This window comes from Caenorhabditis remanei, chromosome II (assembly GCF_010183535.1).
Source record: "Caenorhabditis remanei strain PX506 chromosome II, whole genome shotgun sequence".
Classification (NCBI taxonomy): Eukaryota; Metazoa; Nematoda; class Chromadorea; order Rhabditida; family Rhabditidae; genus Caenorhabditis; species Caenorhabditis remanei.
Window position 1 is genome coordinate 8,598,137 of NC_071329.1, and position 13,699 is coordinate 8,611,835.

Below are 13,699 nucleotides of genomic sequence, written 5' to 3' on the forward strand. Positions count from 1 at the left end.
CTGAACTTAAAATAGCTTTAATCTTTAAAAGTTTTCTTTTTCGTATTTTTGAATTGTGTTTTCAAGCTTGATAATCATATGATATCTCATATTGCATTTGTCATCATTTGTTAATATTTTCTTACAGAACTCATTCATTAACTTCTTATTTAACTTTGATTGACTGTCCATTAACTAGCCTAGTAATATAATTCGTTGTATAGTTCCTAATGGTTACCTGTTGAACGTTACGCAGCTCTTGATTTAATATATTGTATCGCTATGGGCAACGTTTTAGTTAGTTTTTTACAGATGGCAATCGAGAAAGTCGACGTTTATCTCTCAAGAAAGCAGAACGCCGCAAAAGGCCCGATCGCGGACGACTGGAAGACTCTCAATGATTACTATTCTAAAAAGTGAGTTCTCATTTCGAAGCTTCACAAGTAATATAATTTTTTTCAGACTTTGGCATCAGTTGACAGTTTTGACACGTTCGCTTGTCAAAAAGCCGAAGTTCGTCGCTGATGTCGATTTGGCCGAGTTCTACGATAACTTTATCTCCGAATGGGAGCTTCGTGCCAATCCTCTTCAGCTCGTCGAAATCTGCATTCCAATTGCTCAAAGCATTGCAACGAAAGACAGACCAAAATCTTTGGAGTTTCTAGCCAAAATTGGGAAGGTTGTGAATAAGGACAAGATAGCCATTGCTCGTCTTCACACTGGAGAAATCGAATCGAAACTGGAGACAAAGGATCAAAATGGCCAGATTGTCGATCTCAAAGGAATCAGAGTTCAAATCGATTCTACCCAACACGAAGTCGATTCTCTTGTCGGCGTCACCGAAGTACATGCTCCGTTCTACCGCGTGTCTTCTCTGTATCTTCGCGAAGTTGGAGATTTCGCTGGGTATTATCGCGAAGCCTTGCGCTATTTGGGAGTAGAAGATGCCAAAAATCTCTCCGAGGAACAGAAGCAAGTTCACGCAGTTCTTCTTGGATTTGCAGCTCTCTTGGGTGAGAATGTCCACAACTTTGGAGAATTGGTTTGTTATACGTTTTAAATCTATGCATTTCTACTTTTCTTTTACAGCTTGCTCATCCTATTCTCAAATCGCTTGACGGAACCCGCGAGCGCTGGATCGTAGACGTGCTTCTCGCTTTTAACGCCGGAGATTTGCCCCGATTCTTCTCACTGGAAGGTGACTGGGGAAGCTGGGATGACTTGAAAAGACAAAAAGACTTCTTGACCGCGAAGATTCGTCTGATGGCTATTATGGAACTGGCCCTCGCTCGTCCGACAAAAGCAAGAACAGTTTCATTCAAAGAAATTGCTACGAAGTGTCAGATTCCATTCGACGAAGTTGAATTTTTGGTTATGAAAGCGTTAAGCAAAGATCTCATTCGCGGAGATATCAATCAAGTTGAACAGGTTGTGTACGTCTCCTGGGTACAGCCAAGAGTTCTAGATAATGCACAAATTATGCTTATGGCTACTCGTGTTTCTGAATGGAGAAAAGACGTCACACTAATGGAAGGAATTGTCAGCAAAGAAGCTCGAGAAATTCTTACCCAAAACTGATTCTCGCGCACTTTAATTTATTTTTGTATCCGTACCCGTGCCCCGTTCTTTACCGATAACTCCTTTATTTTTATAATTACACACCTACGTGTATTCTACAACTTCAAGATCCATCAGTCTCTCCCTTGTGTATTTATTCGAATTCATAAATTAAACGACTGCAAATAAATGCTTCCATTTACCTTCTACCGTTTAGTTCATTCACTAACAACGTGTTCCAAGTAGCTCACTCAAATACCTGTAGAACTGAGTTTTCACCCCGTTTCGTAGACGACAAGATAATTTCAGAAATGACGGAACTATCAAAAAACGAAGGAAGTGGGAAATCGGGGAAAGGTGTGAGCGAAGTAGTGGACACTGTCCTATACTACGTTGTTGACCTGAAAAAACAACCACCAATGGCTCAGTTAGGAGTAGGAGCCGGATTTGGAACTGTGACAGGATACTTTGTCACGAAGGTAAAATAGGCAGTGATGGACATTCAGATTTTCAGATTCCCGTGATTTCAGGGTGGTCGTCTTGTCGCTGCAACTGTTGGAATCTCATTTTTGTTGGCTCAATTCGCCATTCACAAAGGATACATCACTCTGAACGAATCGAAGATTGAAAGAGACATCAAAAACCTTCAGAAGTCAGTAATGAAAAAGTTTGTTAGACAATCATTGTTATAAACACATTGTTCATATTCAGAGTATCGAAAAGAGATACAATCAACATTCCGAGTTCTTTCATTACGGAGAACCGGTGGATTCTTGGCGGATTTGCAGCTGGCATGCTAATTGGATTTAGTATTGCTTAACCAACAAGTTTTCATTATTTTTCTCCAATTCTCCCGATTGTTCCGATCTGTACAATATTCGATTTACTCGATGTGCTGCATAAATAACCTTCTGTACTCTTACCTCCGCATTTCTAGTCGTCCTGTCTAGTTCATTTTTCAAATTGTACTATCAAACTAAAGTCTAGTCTGCTGATAAACGATTTTTTGATTTCTGAATGTTTGCGTTTTATTCTTCACGCCTAGGTGTGGTTTATTCCATAATTTTTCTCTCAAAATAGTTTTATGCAAGCAATATTTGCTGAAAATAAGTAATTTTTGGATGTTTTGTTTAAATTGAGTTTTTATTTTCTATGTTGTATTGTTGCGGCACGTCAGTAGACAATGGTTAAAACTAAATACACGTGCAACGTTTTACAACGAGGCGCCGGAGTTACGCGGCCTAGACATGCGCTCTGTTTACCGAAAGTTCCCACTCCCTTACATCATTTCAGTACTCCGAGCATCTCACGCCTAATTAAAAGTTTCAGCCGAAACTATATTACATTTTTTCAGGTAAACATTACATCATGGGGTCTTCTCAGTCAACTCCGAAGGTAAGAAAATCTATTTGCTGGCTGTCAGTTAGAGTATTCCATGTTTAGGTGCAAGACAAAGTCCTCAATGATTCCGATAGAATTCGTCAAGCTCAACATCATATGGCTGCTGCAGGAGGAGGCTCCCAATGCCCGCTTACTCCCGAACAACAACAACAACATCAAGCTGTTTCCGGAGAAAGCTGTGGAAGTGCAAGTGGTGGATGTCCTGTAGGCGCCGACAAAGGAGGCATTAATCCACTTAACAACGTATGGTTATTGACAATTTTACAAAAATTATTTTGCTCATTTTAACATTTATTCAGGAACTCGAACATCCTAACCAAAAGCCGGCCCCAGATCAGCCATTCCCACTTCCGACCAAAAGAGTTCAGTCAACTATTCCAAAGGCTGGAACTGAAAAAGACACTTGGGTTTATCCAAGCCCTCAAATGTTCTGGAATGCTATGCTCAAGTAAGTTTTTTGTTAAAAATTGGATTGAAAAGTTGCATTTTACATTTCTGGTGTTGAAAAACGGCAATCTTATATAAACTAATACCGAAACTGTATACTGAGAGTTTTTTTTCAGAAAAGGATGGAGATGGCAAGACGATGGACTCAGTCAGAAAGATATGGAGAACATAATCAGTATCCATAATGCAAACAACGAAGAAGCTTGGAAAGAGGTTCTCAAGTGGGAAAACCTTCTCCATCCGTGAGTAGTTTTAGTTTAAAAAAATTGTTGTCAATGAATTTTAAACATTTTTAGAGAATGCGCAGAGCCAAAGTTGAAGAGTTTCAAAGGAGATGCTAAAAACATTTCTCCACGAGCTCGTTTCCGTAAATTGGTTCTCGGATACGCGTATCCATTCGATCGTCACGACTGGATTGTCGATAGATGTGGGCAGAAAGAAGTACAATATGTCATTGATTACTATGATGGAGGAGCTGTCGATCCAGAGTCAAAACTATTCACAGTTCTTGATGTACGACCAGCTATGAATTCCGTTGGAAACGTCTGGGACAGAATGGTAAGTTTAATACTAGAAAATAATACAGAAAATTGTTATTCAAATTTTACAGGTTGTCGCGTACTGGCGCTTCAAGTTTGAGACTCTCGGAATGGCTCCAAACCTTCCAATTCCACCAACTGAAGGACACAGTGTTAACCATTAATCCCTGCCTTCCTCATCTCGATTCTTGTTTTATTTCCATTCATCAGCTCTGCAATTAGCATATTTCGTAGATAGTTTAGTACTGTTTCTTATTTTTCCCCCTATCATTGTTTGCTGTTGATTATATCATTTGGGGCCCATCATGATCTTCCGTTGTCTCCTACCCGTTACTTTACTGTGTTCCCCTGTTCGTTTGACTTTCTTTCAAACATTTTCTGAATGAAAATGGAGTGAATTTATGATTTTGAGAATTATTGAAAGCGGAATACAAACACCCTACAGATCTTTGGAAAACCAACCAACAATAATGGAGTTTGATAGTGAAAACATTCAGGTAGCATGTGGCTTTTAGCCAGCAAACAGCTGACGAAGTTTTCACAGCTGCCAAGAGTTTCTCTGTTAAATCAGGGATATCAGAACGTGAAACAAGGCTTCCGCCGGAATTTGGGAATATCCGTGAAAGATGTGGATGAAAAGTCAAGAAAAAGAATTGGATGGTGGCTAATGGGATGTGCTGGAATGTGTTACGGAGCTGTTGCTCTTGGTGGTGTCACCAGGTAAGAAACGATATAATTCTTTTTCAAAACTACGCAGTCTTTTCCAGATTAACAGAATCCGGGCTCAGTATGGTAAACTGGGATCTGTTCAAGACGATGAAGCCACCATTTGGACAAAAGCAATGGGAGGAAGAATTCGAAAAATACAAAGCATATCCAGAATACAAATTGTGTGTTTCATCGCATTTTGCTTTCTTTGAACTATATTTTCAGCAAATCATCAAATCAAGAAATGACATTGAACGAATTCAAATTCATTTGGTCAATGGAATACGGACACAGAATGTGGGGTAGAGCCATCGGAATCGTCTTCTTGCTTCCGTGTGCATACTTCTGGGCACGTGGAAGATTTGCGCCTGATATGAAACGACGAATGGCTTTGGCAACAACCCTTTTGTTGGCACAAGGTGGAATCGGATGGTGGATGGTCAAATCAGGGCTCGATCCATCACAAAATTCGTCCGATGTACCGAGAGTTTCTCAATACAGACTTGCAACTCATTTGACAATGGCATTCGTTCTTTATTCAATTTTCTACTGGAATGGTCTCACACATCTTTTGAAGCCACATGATGTAACTCGTTTGTGTTGCTTTATGGTATATATTACACCTTTGTTTGCAGCTCACAGCAGTTCGATCGAAACTTGGTGCTCTTCGTGGAATGACTCATTGCTCCAAATTGATGGTTTTCTCGACTGCTATCATGGGAGCATTTGTGGCCGGTCTCGATGCCGGTCTTGTTTATAACTCGTGGCCGAAATTCGCAGATAAATGGATTCCCGAAAATATGTTATCTCGATCTCCAGCATGGAAAAACTTCTTCGAAAATGACGTGACTGTTCAATTTGTTCATAGAAATCTTGCTTATCTCACAGTTGTCAGTGTACTGGCCACATTCCTCATCGGTAGACGAGCTCCGATTCCAAAACGTACACGAATGGCTCTGAATTTGACGGTTGCTGCGGTATTTGGACAAGCCGCTCTCGGAGTTTTTACTCTCGTAAGAAAATAAAACATTTAAATAATTCTGCAATTTCAATTTCAATTCCAGATTAATTATGTTCCTGTCTGGCTCGCAGCGTGTCATCAATCTGGCTCAATGGCTCTTCTCTCTTCTGTTCTGTGGCTCAGTCATGAACTTCGTCGACTACCAAAATAGTGTCATCAAAAAGATCAAATTGTTATCAAAATCATCAATCATTCTTAATTTATATATAGCATCATCTTCTTTTTTCATATTTCATCATTGTTTTTATTATTATTAGAATTAGTTTACATAGATTTTCCAGTTTTCTTCTTTGTTATTCTACTTTTTGGTTGTTACAGCATAAACGAGATTTTTTTCTTCTTTTCGCTCTTCGGTCTGCTTCCGTCGAAGTTGTAAATTTCGCGAACGATCTTTTGATAAGTGGGATTGTTTGAATCCGATGACGCGAACTTGTCCAACTCGGAACGGACGATCTGAAAAAAGAATGAATTGTAGGGAACTAGAATCTCGGGGTTTTTCATTTATATACTTTTGCTGATCCATTCTTATAGAGTTTAACCATCAAATCTTTTCCAATTGTTCTCACTTGAGGATCAGAAGTTCTGATGCATTTTGTCGAGAAACCAGCCACAATTTTATCGGTAAGCCCGCTGAAAAATAAATTCAAAGTTATTTGAAGTCCCAAAAATATCTTACATTTGTTCATTAGGAACTGCATGAAGCTTCGTAATTACTTCAACAAGAATTGCTCTTCCTTTCAAATTTTTCGAATTCGAACCGAGTAGTTTCGTAGCGTATGCTTTTCCAATTGAAGGAACCTTCGAAGCATCTCGGAATACTGTCAATGTCTCAGATACTAGTCGTTTTTCCTGAAATCCGGAAAGTTTTAGATGTCATTGTTAATTCAAACTTACACTAGACAAAACTCGAGTTGCCAAAATATCACTTGATTCAGAAGCGACTCGTTGAATATATCTTTCCAAATTCAACTCGAGAAGACGTGAAGTGCAAAAGTGATGCCATAGAAGAAGAACGTCTTTGTATACATTGAAGAGTGGTTCCTTGAGTAAATGAGCCAGGAGACAATTGATACTTTCAAAGTATTTCGACGTTTTATCCGAGTTCAATGTGTCTATTTTCTCCCGAATTTCTTCGATTCCTTCTTTTCGGTTTTCGAAATGTTTTGAATAGATTTTGGCAATCTGAATCACAGTTTCTAAGTGTCAGAAACATCACAAAACGTACAGTTTCCAAGCCAAACAGCGAAATTGCAGACCGAACATTTCCTCTCTGATCAGGTGGAACCATTGCAAGCACTTGATCTTCACTAATATCTTCCGTCGATTTGTCAACAAATTCTGGAGTTTCGTAATTCACAGATGATGATCTTTTCCGGTTTAATGCAGCTGGAACAATCATATTTTCCTTCTCCAGGAACTTATTGGTACCCATTCCGATGCTATTACTTCTTCCTGGAACTCAATTAAAATAGACTCAACAATTCTCAAAATTAGACTCACTTCTAGAAGAGGAAGCAGTACTTGGAGCCTTCTTGACCACTGGAGATGGTGTTCTTTTTCTCGAAACTTGAGAATTTGTAGTTGTTGGTCTAATTGGAACTTCCCAACTTGCACTACTCCTTCTTGTTGATCCAGAATGGTTTGTCGATGGTCTTCTAGGTGTAACTGATACTTTCGAAGAGTTAGAAGGTGGTCGAGGTGGAAGAAGAAATGCAGTTGATGGATCAGCAGATACTTCAGTTGGAGACAGATCTAAAACACGAAAAAGCTAGAAAACCATTGTAAAAATAAACAAAACCTACCGACTGGCTGGTAGAGTTTGGGCTTCGAAGGCACTTCTGAATTCTCCGTGAACAAGTTTTTGGGGCGATGAATCTCATCATGTCTTGGCTGAAAAAGGAAAACGTCTTCAAATTTATTTGAAAAATTACCATAGTATCCTCCAGAAGTTGAGGATCAACCGAAGCTAAAATGTTGGAACGGAGAGCAGTGATTTCATCTGGAAAACGTCAAAAAGGAATGTTTTTAAACTTTTGTCAGAAACTCACCTTGCAAATCATTAGCTCGTTGAAAATCTTCATCCATAATCGCTTCATTCTTATCATTTTCCAATTCTTCCATTTCCTTCGTCGACTTTTTCAACTCTCGAACTGCCAGCTGAGCAGATTTCGCTAGCTTGAAGTCTTCATTCTAAAACTTCACACTTCAATTATATGTTTCTTTTTCTGAATCTCACCGCCACTGCTGTCTGTTTATTCTTTTCAATTGCATGAATCATTGCTTGAAGTTCTTTTGAATACTTCTGATCCGGAATCACATTTCTCGTTACACCAGGTTTGAATGCCCTCGGATCTATATCTAGAGATACGGAAAGTTCATTTTCAACTGGAAGATACTTCCCGAAAAGTTTCACGTCTACTAGTCCAACCTAAAATCAACTTTTTTCCATCTCTCTGAATACAAAAGCTACCAAAGAATCCAAATTATTCACAACATCAATATGTGCTTCAGAGACATTCAAAATTAGTTTTGAGCACTTTTCATCAAGAAATATATTCTTCAGCTCGTACTTCTGATCATCCGTTTTACGACTTTTGAATTGAACTTCTCTGAAAATCAGATCAGTTTTGAAAGTAAAAATGAAATCAGTCAAACCCAATATATCCTTCCTCGTCTCGTTCAGAAAATATTCCAATCTTTTTGGCTGAAAATAAGGTTGAATTGAGATCTCTTGGAGGTGACTTACGGATGAATTTATTATGAGCAACTATTTCAATCTTCTCAATTTCACTCTTCTGTCGGAGATGAAGTTCGATTTCTACCGGCAGTGAGAGAGATCTGAAATTGATTAGAAATGAAATCAAGAGCATTTTAGTTTTAGAATTGAATATAATGACTGAAAGAAGGAAATCAAATTCCTCGAGAACTTGATTTTGTCGAATTTCAAATCCAAATAACCATGAAATTAGAATGAATTATAGAAAAAAAAAGAATTTGATATCCCAAAAAAGATCAGCAGACTCACTTCTCAGAAATCCATTGCTTCTCTACAAGATACTGTCGATCAGTGTTGGGAATTCCACCAATATGAGTGACGACATACTCCAGTTGCATTTTCGTAATATCTCTTTTTTGTTTTTGCAACTGAAACACGCCGTCTGGTGGACACAAAAAGTCATGGATACAGTTGCCAAGGTGAGGAAAACGAAGGGGATTGAATAATTTATTCGGGATGATGCAGACGGAAAATGAAGTAGAAAAACAAGAGAAAAAAGCGGAAAGACATTCGGAGAGAGCGTGAGAGTGAAGAAAGCTGGATATATACATACAAATAATATGAAATTAGGGGAGTTAATTAGGATTATTAATTAAGTTTTTTTGATATATTACTAACGGGAAAAGGGCGGAGAAATGAGAGAGCTGATGAGCATATAAGGAAACTGCCGAGAATAAGAAAACTGGGTTTTTGAGAGAGAACAAAAGAAGAAAGAAAAAGTGGAAACGAGTGTCTAGTACTGATATCCACCATTCTGTTGAGTTTGTTGTGGTGGGCTGATTGTTCGATGGAAGGATTCTGTTGTTGTCGTCACCTCGTACTGACGATCCCGGTTACGACGATGACGTGGCATTGTGCCGTCAGCTCTCACCACATCTTCTTCGTATACTCTGCAAAAAGAGTGGAAGAGTATGAGAGCGTTGAGGAGAAAAGAACTTACTCATATTCTTCCTTTACTGATGGAGCCTGAACACGTGGCAATCTGAACCAACTGAAGAAGGGAGACACTCGTTCTTCTTGCACAATTGGAGTACGTTCGACGGTTATGTGATAGACTTCTTGGAAGCAGAGAACACAATAACACTGGAATAAAAACAGTTACTTTAGATTTCTAATATAAGAAAAACTCACCAAAAACCAAGCCATGAAAACTCCAATAACCCACGCAACCCAGATATCACGCCAATGATTTTTGTATCCATTGATACGTGAGAACGAGTCGACAATGCAGAGTCCGATGAAACCGAAAATAAGAAGTGGACGAAGAAGTGGAGCACCACGCAGGTTGATCATGTAGTAGATGTAGAGCTGAAATTGAATTTTAGTCATTTATGAAGGATGAAAAAAAACTGACAGATGCAAAACAAGCAGCGTATGATGAGACGACGGCGTGAAGAGATGGGAATGTGAGCCATGCGTAACGGAGTTCATCGGCACCTCTGAAAGAAAAAAGTTATATTTCAGTATAATATAGAATTGGTAAAAAGTAGTAAAACTAAAAATAGTTCACCTGTAGTTGCAAGCAAGATGAGGAGATGGAGATGGAGAGTGTTCCAATGGAGCTGTGCAGGCACTGGAAATATTAGAAGTTATTTTCAGAGTGATAGATTTTTGAAATATGGAATAGCTTGCGAGAAAAATCATAAACAAAAAACATACGTGATAGAAACATTGCAGAGTGACAAGAAGTACGGTCTCTGGTATCCAGTCATCAGCTTGATAGTGTCAACGAAAATCTGAACGATCAAAAGACCGGCCAAATAGATAATGACGAAACGGAAAAGTCTTCTGGTGAAAAGATGAACTGGACATTCTCCACAGTTGGCGTAGACAATCTTCCTTGGCTTCGTACTGAATAGCCAGAACATAACTTCTCCAATCAGGATGACAAGTGGTGGGATTGTGAATGCAAGAGTGTAGAGTAAGGGATAGGAAACGTATACATTGAAGTCTTCTGGTACAAAGTTTGGCTTGTAGAGGTGAACATCACGACAGTAGAACACACGGTGATGGTATGGGAAAACACTGGTGAACCTGAAAAAAATTTGCTGTTGTTTTCGGATTGTTACAGAGCTCTATCTCCTTTTCCAAAAATTATTTCATTTTTTAATGTGAAGCCTCAGCGATAGTGACAAAATTGATCACAAACAATCACTCAAACATTTGGTTATATTTTGGTAATCATCGGCTTTGGTGTTGAGAGACGCACATTGACTACCCCTACTGCAGCAGCCGACAACTTGCGGGTTCCGCCGCCCGCTATACTTTGTGTGTACGTTGGCCCCGCCCACATGTGGGCTGTGTAACATTGGCAAGGCTGTGGGGAAAGGAAAGCAACTGATGAGTAAGAACAGTTACGTTATGAAAAAAAACGAGATTTGCTGATTAGAAAACTTCGAAAGAGCCAAAAATTGAAAATAATCCAGATTTTTATTCGTTGTACAGAATTATTTCTGTTTGGGAAATACCGTAAGAATTTCTCACAACGATTTTTTAAAAACTTCAGTATTTTTCATATCTAAAAAATATTTTTACTCCTTTCTCAACTTCAAAATCCTCAGAAGCATCTTGAAAATAAGAGTTTTGTTTCACTAGATGCCAAAGTTCTAAATGTTTCTTGTTGCACATTTTTAGTGAGTGCTCATCCTATTTCTCTTCTCCTATTTTGGGCAAAACAAACGAGTGAAGATGAAGAAGACAATGCGAAAAGCTTCCAAAATGGTCAAAGTATTGTGTTTGTTCAGCTTTTGGCTGACCGCACCCGACCCGTTGTTTTACACCGTTTCTCTCAATTTGCGACAAACACTTTTCTGTTTCTCTCTAATCAAAACTCAAGTAATTTCGAATGATAATGACCATTTGAGCCGAGCAAACAACAACTTTCTCTAACTCCTTTTCACCCTATTTGCCGTATTAATCTGTCACCCTCGATAAAGAACAATAAGGAACTGTCAAAGAATATAATAAGGGAAAAGAGAAAGAGAGATTACCTCAAGTAGTACCAAAGAGCAGCGAGACATGCAATTCCGACGACGTGAAGGACTGCAGATGGAAATATGAAATAGTTGATGTAGGCACGGGGTCGTGGAGCGGGTACTGTGGTCACACCTCCGTATTGGCTCGCCGAGAAAACCTGTGAAAATGAAAAAGGTTTATTAGTGAAGGGACCAGTGCTTGAAAACTTTAGAAACTGTTTATTGGTTGTAATTGAAGTTGCTATACTGGAACAACATTGATTTGCTTTTGACAAAAGTTTCAACTATCGTTATTTCTAGATCTTTCCAAAAACTCTGAACTCAAACTTTTGAGAAGATTCGTTACAAACTTTAAACTAGTGAATGACTCACAAAAAATCAGAATTCAATTGAAATCCGGAATGTATTTGTTCAAATACTAGGACACCTTTTCAGATACTTTTTTCGCTTTTTCAAAAAATTACCTCGGAGTGTGCCCGCGAAGGTGGCACGGACATTTCGTTTCGCCCCGGAATTTTCGTGGTGGGGTCGTTTTTTGGTTTCTGGAATCCTTTTGATAGATGTGAGTGGAAGACTTTTAAGAAGTATGGCAACGCGATTTAGATTGCCTTGATAAGAAAAAGATGATCATTAGGAAGATGAAGAAAATAAGTAAAAGTGGAGCTTGGGAAACTATAGAAATAGTTTGGGGTGATCAAATAAAAAATGGTTCAATGACGACATGAGTTTTGAAGTGACAAGATACAAGAAATGGGATGGGAAGAAACACAAAAATCGGAAAAATAATGAGTCATGATTTGAAAAATGTGTTGTCTGAAGGTGTGTCCTCTTCCGGAGAGAAGAATCATGAGTCGATCGATCGATGCTCAACTGCTCTTAGGGGGCGACCTGTTAGTGCGCGGATGCTTTCTCCGCAGAGCCCAGTCGACAGGTAGGCGGACGTATAACTAGCTTGTCTGAGTCTCCTGATCTTCCCTTATCTATTCACGCTGCGCTTCAGGCTGCGTACTGTACGTGGTGGGCAAACATTCAAAGAAGCTGGCGCTGCCTCGGATTCCCGAATGACTAATGACTTATTTCTAGGGACAAAGTTTCAGTGTTTGAGAAAGCAGGTAACTAGTTTATATGTATATACATTGGAATGATCTTGGGAGTTATGCATGATCAGCTCAAAAAGAAGAAAAAGAAAAAACTATAGGAACACTAAAGTTCTAACAACAATGGTTGAGAAGTCGTTAAATGTTACTTGAGAAAATTGAACCAACTAGAATATGGAGACGGAACTTAGCTTTCATCACTAATAATTCGAAAAATGTTATTTTTGAAACTAAATCAAGGTTACATCAAAGTTATTCTAGCTCAGAATCTAAAAAATATTGCTACGATTTTGTTTTTTTTCCTGTATCTCACTAGGATGCAATAGTTCCAGGTGTAGTATAGAAATCCTTAGAAGATTTCACGTGAAATTTGTTCACTGAGAACTAAGAAGTTTCATTAAGAAATGACTTGTAGTTTGAACTACTCTAACTTTCCGAAAGAAGCTCTAGACAACTTTGCTTCGACCCTTGAGATCTATCACTTCACACCTCTAACTCTTCTCTGCCAATGATCTCAATTACTTCCTCCCCCTTCTTGATAAATATCAGCGATCAAAAAGAAATACCGAGAGGGGAAAAGTTTTCGTCATCACCTCAAGAAAAAGAAAACTTGCAGCAGAAACACAAAAAGATAATCTGGACGACGAAGACGCGAGTGAGAGCGCGCATTTGTATGCACATTGGCGACAGACAAACTGACCGGCTCCGCTGCGGCAGTGAACCACTCGTCTCGAGACAGTACGCAATGTACGGACGAGAAGAGATTTTTGCATGAAGGAGTTTACGGGGAGGTGCTCCTCTCCACGCGCACGCGGCATGTTCTTGCGCCGAGCTGAAGGTAGGACCTGTTCCATGTTGCGATTCGACTAATGCGTCTTAGACATACTCTTTTGTTAGGAGTGAGACACTCGATGATTTCTCGTCTATTGGGGATTGTTAATGGACATTCACAAGATACTGAATGGTTGACCTAACTGATATTGAACTGATTCAGAACTAGTGCGGAATACAATGACTCGGTTTAAACGAAAATCTTTGTGCGTTTTTGTAGTTTTTTTGTATAATAAGCTCTTAAATGACCACTATCACGTGATTCAGTAGTTCTACCGTAGTTTCTGTATATTTGTGCTTGCCGAACTGAGAGAAACATGAGCAATTTTAAATTTTAAAACCATTTATTTTGAAGCAAATATACAATC

General features: G+C 38.9%; 6 protein-coding genes across 6 annotated transcripts; 4 read left to right on the plus strand and 2 right to left on the minus strand.

Annotated features, from left to right (window-relative positions):
- Positions 1-291: 291 nt before the first annotated feature.
- On the plus strand, positions 292-1,557 carry GCK72_005384 (uncharacterized protein; the record flags this gene model as incomplete). The annotated part of the gene is made up of 3 exons (XM_003116854.2): positions 292-395; positions 442-1,021; positions 1,069-1,557. 3 exons carry the CDS (start codon positions 292-294, stop codon positions 1,555-1,557), a joined length of 1,173 nt encoding a protein of 390 aa, XP_003116902.1.
- Positions 1,558-1,847: 290 nt separating this feature from the next.
- On the plus strand, positions 1,848-2,356 carry GCK72_005385 (uncharacterized protein; the record flags this gene model as incomplete). Its single annotated transcript, XM_003116768.2, has 3 exons — positions 1,848-2,015; positions 2,067-2,203; positions 2,248-2,356. 3 exons carry the CDS (start codon positions 1,848-1,850, stop codon positions 2,354-2,356), a joined length of 414 nt encoding a protein of 137 aa, XP_003116816.1.
- Positions 2,357-2,904: 548 nt separating this feature from the next.
- On the plus strand, positions 2,905-4,087 carry GCK72_005386 (uncharacterized protein; the record flags this gene model as incomplete). Its single annotated transcript, XM_003117390.2, has 6 exons — positions 2,905-2,931; positions 2,980-3,180; positions 3,237-3,385; positions 3,501-3,626; positions 3,681-3,942; positions 3,995-4,087. The coding sequence occupies 6 exons, from the start codon at positions 2,905-2,907 to the stop codon at positions 4,085-4,087; spliced, it is 858 nt and encodes a 285-aa protein (XP_003117438.1).
- A 338-nt stretch (positions 4,088-4,425) lies between these two features.
- On the plus strand, positions 4,426-5,803 carry GCK72_005387 (uncharacterized protein; the record flags this gene model as incomplete). The annotated part of the gene is made up of 5 exons (XM_003117394.2): positions 4,426-4,643; positions 4,691-4,813; positions 4,857-5,217; positions 5,267-5,644; positions 5,696-5,803. The coding sequence occupies 5 exons, from the start codon at positions 4,426-4,428 to the stop codon at positions 5,801-5,803; spliced, it is 1,188 nt and encodes a 395-aa protein (XP_003117442.2).
- Positions 5,804-5,964: 161 nt separating this feature from the next.
- Positions 5,965-8,766, minus strand: GCK72_005388 (uncharacterized protein; the record flags this gene model as incomplete). Its single annotated transcript, XM_053725158.1, has 14 exons — positions 5,965-6,105; positions 6,162-6,282; positions 6,329-6,501; positions 6,547-6,834; positions 6,878-7,104; positions 7,153-7,404; positions 7,455-7,542; positions 7,614-7,651; positions 7,701-7,842; positions 7,889-8,080; positions 8,123-8,261; positions 8,308-8,356; positions 8,399-8,490; positions 8,678-8,766. 14 exons carry the CDS (start codon positions 8,764-8,766, stop codon positions 5,965-5,967), a joined length of 2,031 nt encoding a protein of 676 aa, XP_053589352.1.
- Positions 8,767-9,161: 395 nt separating this feature from the next.
- GCK72_005389 (uncharacterized protein) lies at positions 9,162-11,900 on the minus strand (the record flags this gene model as incomplete). The annotated part of the gene is made up of 8 exons (XM_003117406.2): positions 9,162-9,318; positions 9,369-9,511; positions 9,560-9,736; positions 9,783-9,867; positions 9,939-10,001; positions 10,088-10,462; positions 11,419-11,561; positions 11,868-11,900. The coding sequence occupies 8 exons, from the start codon at positions 11,898-11,900 to the stop codon at positions 9,162-9,164; spliced, it is 1,176 nt and encodes a 391-aa protein (XP_003117454.1).
- Between the last annotated feature and the right edge of the window lie 1,799 nt (positions 11,901-13,699).